Source organism: Loxodonta africana, chromosome 4 (genome assembly GCF_030014295.1).
Source record: "Loxodonta africana isolate mLoxAfr1 chromosome 4, mLoxAfr1.hap2, whole genome shotgun sequence".
Taxonomy (NCBI): domain Eukaryota; kingdom Metazoa; phylum Chordata; class Mammalia; order Proboscidea; family Elephantidae; genus Loxodonta; species Loxodonta africana.
The window spans coordinates 73,188,087-73,194,086 of NC_087345.1; the positions used below are offsets into that span (position 1 = coordinate 73,188,087).

The 6,000-nt window shown below is 43.7% G+C and overlaps 1 protein-coding gene across 1 annotated transcript in view; it reads right to left on the bottom strand.

Moving 5' to 3' along the window:
• Window positions 1-5,423, bottom strand: part of RXYLT1 (ribitol xylosyltransferase 1) — a 28,843-nt gene extending 23,420 nt beyond the window's left edge. Inside the window, exons 1-2 of the mRNA XM_003405577.4 lie at window positions 5,117-5,423; window positions 2,983-3,138 (exon numbers count right to left, since the gene is read on the bottom strand). Of these exons, the coding sequence (XP_003405625.1) occupies window positions 2,983-3,138; window positions 5,117-5,285 (325 nt within the window). The 5' untranslated portion in view covers window positions 5,286-5,423. The remainder of the gene's footprint in view (window positions 1-2,982; window positions 3,139-5,116) is intronic.
• Between the last annotated feature and the right edge of the window lie 577 nt (window positions 5,424-6,000).

Here is a 6,000-nt window from a genome sequence, read left to right on the forward strand (position 1 = left end):
TATTTTTCTAAAACCATCTATCCTGTGTTTCTACCAGATTCATTCTCAAATAAAATATTGCTTTGGTCAACTGAAAATAAAACAAGAAAATAGAAAACTGGGAATCAAAAGGACTAGGTTTGAGCTGAGTTCATTTACCTTTAGCAAGTCAGTTAGATTAGCTGCTTCTTCAGTTCCTCACCTATAAAATGACAACCTGACTTGGAGTGCTCTTTGAGTTCCTTTCCAGATCTAAGATTCTAATTTAGTCACTTTTGTGCTCAAAAACTCTCAGCATTTTCTGTCTGGCTTTCAAGGCCCTCTGTCCTTATATCCAAACAAATTTTTTTTTTAAAACTTGGTATGAGCTTTTAATTTAAAAAAGTCTGTTCCTTTACTGTTTCCAAGAACATTCTGTCCCAATTCCCACTCTAGTGCTATTAAAATTTTGCTGAAGGAAGGGCTCTAACATTTATTAGGCATCTACTTTATGGAAGATGCTGCTAGGGCTTTATATAATGTACTCTGCTGATGGAAAGCATTATGGTAATTGGTGTAGGGAATAAATAATATGAAACAATACAAGTAGCAACTGAATGGTACAGATTACGTACAAATTTGGACGGTTTTATAGAAGAGACATTTAAGTTGAGATTATATGGAATGTTATACAAAAAAAGACGGATCCTAAATTAGGTCTTTAAAAGCTGATAGGATTCAGATATGGAAAGAGGACATTTTAATGAGGATAACATGAACCAAGGCCAAAATTACCAAATTGTGCAAAGATGACTCTAGCTAGGATAAGGGGTTATGTAGACAAAGAGCTGATGATTAGCCTGAAAAATACAGTGGGGTCAGGCTGTGGGAGGCCTTGAATCCATAGCTGAAAAGACTGAATTTGATCCTGTGCCTGGGGAATAGTGATGAAAGTAGTGTTTGATCAGGTTCATCTGGCTACTCTGCACTAACTGGATTGAAAAAAGTCTAGAAACGTGAAAACCTGTTACAATATAATTTTAATTAAAAACTAGAACGGGGAAGTGGGGATCAATATTGGAGACTTTACAAAGAAAAAGAAACTGATAGAGCTTGATGATTGGAGGCCTCAGCTGCACATCTGAAGGTTAAAGGATGGTAGTAATTAATCTTCAAGAGTTTATTTTTACACTCACTAGTGAATGCATTTGAAAAGCAAAGATGTCACCTTGAAGACTAAGGTGTGCCTGACCCAAGCCATGGTGTTTTCAATCACATAATATGCATGTGAAAGCTGGACAATGAATAAGGAAGACTGAAGAAGAATTGATGCCTTTGAATTGTGGTGCTGGCGAAGAATATTGAATATACCATGGACTGCCAGAAGAACGAATGAATCTGTCTTGGAAGAAGTATAACCAGGATGCTCCTTAGAAGCAAGGATGGCGAGACTGTGTTTTACGTACTTTGGACATGTTGTCAGGACGGATCACTCCCTGGAGAAGAACATCATGCTTGGTAAAGTACAGGGTCAGTGGAAAAGAGGAAGGTCCTCAATGAGATGGATTGACACAGTGGTTGCAAAAACTGGCTCAAGCATAACAACGACTGAGAGGATGGCGCGGGACTGGGCAGTGTTTCATTCTGTGGTACGCAGGGTCCCTATGAATCGGAACTGACTCAATGGCACTTAACAACAACAGTGAATGCATTTAACAAACACCACATGCCTGGAACTGTGCTCTGTTCCTTTTCCTCTCATCTGGTACTTTAATCCATGTTCCTTATTGTATATAAATCCAACTCGTATTTAAACCCAAATAAAACCTACTGCTGTTGAGTCAATTCTGACTCATAGTGATTCCACAGGGTTTCCAAGGCTGTAAATCTCTACGGAAGCAGACTGCTACATCTTTCTCCTGTGGAGCTGCTGGTGGTACCACCTACCTTTTGGTTAGCAGTCAATCACTTTAACCACTGTGCCACCAGGGCTCCTTAGCCCAAATAAAAAACAACAAAAAAAAACACAAAAAACCAAACCCACTGTCATCAAGTTGATTTTGACTCATAGTGACCCTATATGACAGAGTAGGATTGCCCCATAGGGTTCCCAAGGGGCGCCTGGTGGATTCGAAGTGCCAACCTTCTGGTTAGCAGCCGTAGCTCGCCACAGTTCTCAACCACTGCACCACCAGAGCTCCAACCCAAGTAAAAAACCTAAAAAAAAAAAAAATAAAAACAAACTCATTGCCACTGAGTGAATTCTGACTCATAGCAACCCTACAGAACAGAGTAGAGCTGCCCCATAGGGTTTTCCAAGGAGCACCTGGTGGATTCGAACTGCCCATCTTTTGGTTAGCAGTCAAACTCTTACTCACTACACCATCAGGGTTTCTAATTCAAATAAAACTCAAATAAAGTCCCTCCTAATTCACTAAATCCTTTGATTCTTCTGGCCCTCACTTAGCACCCCATTTTCTACTCCTTAATATATAGGTTAGAACACTAGACTCTCATGAGACTGGGAGCAAAAACATTTCTGTGGACAATCAAGTTTAAACAAGTACATACTATATGCCCACCTGGGACACGCACAATAAGCACTGGTATATTAAAGGCTCTGAGAAAGCCCTACAGGAAAAAACTATTTAACTTTCCTCATTTCAGTGTTTCCCAAACTTGTTTGGCCACCAAGTGCACATCTTATAGCTGGTCTCAAGTGTCCAGTACATAAACAAATTCATAAAAATTCTGTTGACATAGGCATCTCAATATAATGATGCCACATGATCTACAGTTTTGTATTTAGCAATAAAAGTGTACTCTGCTGAAGATCAACAACGGGATATATACATTTATATGGATGTTGCACAGAAAAGAGAAAGGTAATACTGACAAAAAAATGAAAACATGCATCATGATGCCTTAATTAATGAACTAAACTATAATAGTTAAAATGAATTTGATTTAATGTTAATAAAGTGTGTTTTATGGTGCCTTTTACTAATCCATACATTAACTTACCAATGGCAGCTTTGCCCCAGATCTGTACACTAAGGTCTGTTTTTCCTTTTGTGGATTTATTTAATATTTGAAGGCTAGTTTTAAATCTGTGTTGTTGCTTATTTTTTTCATCTCCTTCCCAAGGATTCCATTCTTCACTTTCCAAAGTAGATTGTTCTGTGTTTTAAAAAGAGTAACAGTGTTTATCAGTAAGGTAAAACAAACACAACAACAAAAGCCAGTTTCTTCAAGTCAATTCTGACTTGTGGCAATGCCATGTGTGCAGAGTAGACGTGTTCCTTTCAGAAGCAGACAGCCAGGCCTTTGTTCTGAGGTGCCTCTAACCAAAACCAATGGTCATCAAGCTGATTCTGACTCATGGCAACCTTATGGGACAGAGGAGGACTATCCCATAGCTTCCAAGCAGCGGATAGGGAATTTGAACTGCCAATCTTTCAGTCAGCAGCCAAACTCTTAACAACTATGCCACCAGGGCTGGGTGAGTCCAAACTGCTGACTTTTCAGTTAATAGTCAAGCACTGAACGATCTGTACCACCCAGGAGCTCCAGGAGCTCAATAAGTTCCTCCCCCCCCAGTGCCGTCATACCTGCAGTTAAGTTATTTAAATTAGATGTTAAAACCCAAATACCAAACCCACAGCTGCCCAGTCGATTCCAACTTATACAGACCCTATAGAATACAGTAGAACTACCCCATTGGGTTTCCAAGGAGAGGCTGGTGGATTTCAACTACTGGCCTTTTGGTTAGAAACCGAGCTCTTTAACCACTGGGTCACTAGGGCACCAAATTAGATGCTAAAACCAAAAACCAGACTCATTGCTGTCCAGTCAATTCATACTCACAGTGACCCTATAGGACAGAGTAGAACTGCCTCACAGAGTTTCCAAGGAGTGCCTGGTGGATTCAAACTGTTGATCTTTTAGTTGGCAGCTGGAGCACTTAACCAATACTCCATCAGGGTTTCCTATTAGGGTGTTCTAATTTCATTCTCACTTCAATTTTTCAAAATGATAAAACAACTAACTTTGAACACACAATTAAAAAAAAAGGAAATCTGAAATATCTCAGAAATAAAAAGTTAACCAAGAGAGGATAATTATATCCTCCAAAACAAAACCTTTTAAAATAACTGGATAATATGTATCAAGTCACAAGTTTAACTTTTGCAATTATCTATTATATATATACATTAAAAAAAAAAAACCCCCAGTTGCCATCAGGTCGGTCCACTGCGACTTATTGCAACCCTATGTGTGTCAGAGTAGAATTGTGCTCCATAGGTGTTTTCAACTATTAATTTCTCGGAAGTAGATTGGCAGGTCTTTTTTCCAAGGTGCCTCTGGGTGAACTCAAACCTGGAACTTCCATCCTTTCGGTTAGCTGCCAAGCTCCTTAACCACCCAGGGACTCCATCCTATATACATAACCTATGCATAAAAACTTGATTTCAGAATGTAAAGTGTCCACCACTTTTAGACACCATCGTACAAAATTCTTTAAAAAAAAGGAACAATTAAAGCTGAGTTCGAGCCTGCCACAGGCCTAAATACAAGGGGCCAGAACTTGAAAGGAAAGCGCCCTGGCTTTCTAAAATTAATGCATGTTCAGAGAAGGCTTTTTGTTTCAATATGAAAATAGATATTTTAAACCCAGTGGCGATATGCGGCCTCCTACTGGTGGTACAGTGATTAAGAGCTATGGCTGCTAGCCAAAGGGTCGGCAGTTCAAATCCTCCAGGTGCTCCTTGGAAACCCTATGGGGCAATTCTACTCTGTCCTATACGGTCGCTATGAGTTGGAATCGACTCGATGGCAATGGGACAGCATTCCCGCGAATCTCTCTGGCATCTGTGACGTCTTCGACACTCAACACATGTTTTAAAGGTGCGCGCGCCCGTCAGTCTTGGGGTTGGGCTGGGAACGCGTGTGAGGTTCGTACTAGGATAAGGAAGACGAACACCCTCCAACCCCGAGCTCAAGGCGGGCTTAAGAGAACTGCAGTAGGAAAACCCACCCCCGTGCCGGGTCACAACGCCGGGCCGAGAACCGGGTCCGCGCGGCGCAGCCCAGCTCCGCTCCGCCCGCAGCCCAGCGTGCAGGCCCGCACGCCGCGGGGGAAGCCGCGCCGTCCTACCTCGGCCGCGCCTCTCCGGCGCCGGGGCCGCCCCCTTCCTGAGGCCCCGCGGGGACGCGGCCGGCGCCCTGCGGCGGCGCCCGAAGAAGACGTGGTAGGCGGCGTAGAGCGAGAAGAGGCAGTACAGCGCGATCAGAAAGGAACAGAGCCGCTTCCGCGTCAGCCGCATCCCCCCCAGGCCTCCCTTCAGCCCACCGCCTCCATTCAGCGGCGCCGAGAAGCCGCAGCCGACACCTTTGGCCCCGGCGGTGACCCGTAGAGGCCCAGGCCTGCCGGAGGGAGTCTCCAGGCCCGGCCCCCCGCACACCCGCAGCTCCTCCGCCCCGTTCCGGGTTCTTCGCCCCGCCCGCGGCCCCGCCCCCTGAACCGCAGGTACACGCCCACATTCGGCATCTTCCCCTTCTGGGGTGGGAGACCTTCTCTGCCTCCTACACTGGAATTGGGGATTGGAAGACTGGCCTCTGTCCCGCCTCTGGACCTCGGCAGTGGACCCTTGGTTCCTTTCAACCCTGCCTTCTCTCTCCCCCCCGCGCCACGTAAAGACTTAGCCAAAATTTGAAAGAAAAAGCAGCATACGTGGTGGTCAGTGAAGGCCACGTGGAAACAGGGATCCTGTCATTTTTTTTTTTTTTCGTTAAACGCCGAATCCCCAGCGCTAGTATAGGGCCTGCTGCATTGATAAATGAATGAATATAAATGCCTCTTTTAAAAGATCATATTTTATTACTATGATGTGGCTTGACTGTGCAGCCTTTTGTCAAATAAAAACCAAATCCGTCGCAGTCAAGTCGATTCTGACTCATAGTTCCCAATGTATTACAGGGTAGAACTGTACCCCATAGGGTTTTCTTGGTTGTAATCTTTAAGGAAAGAGATAGCTATGT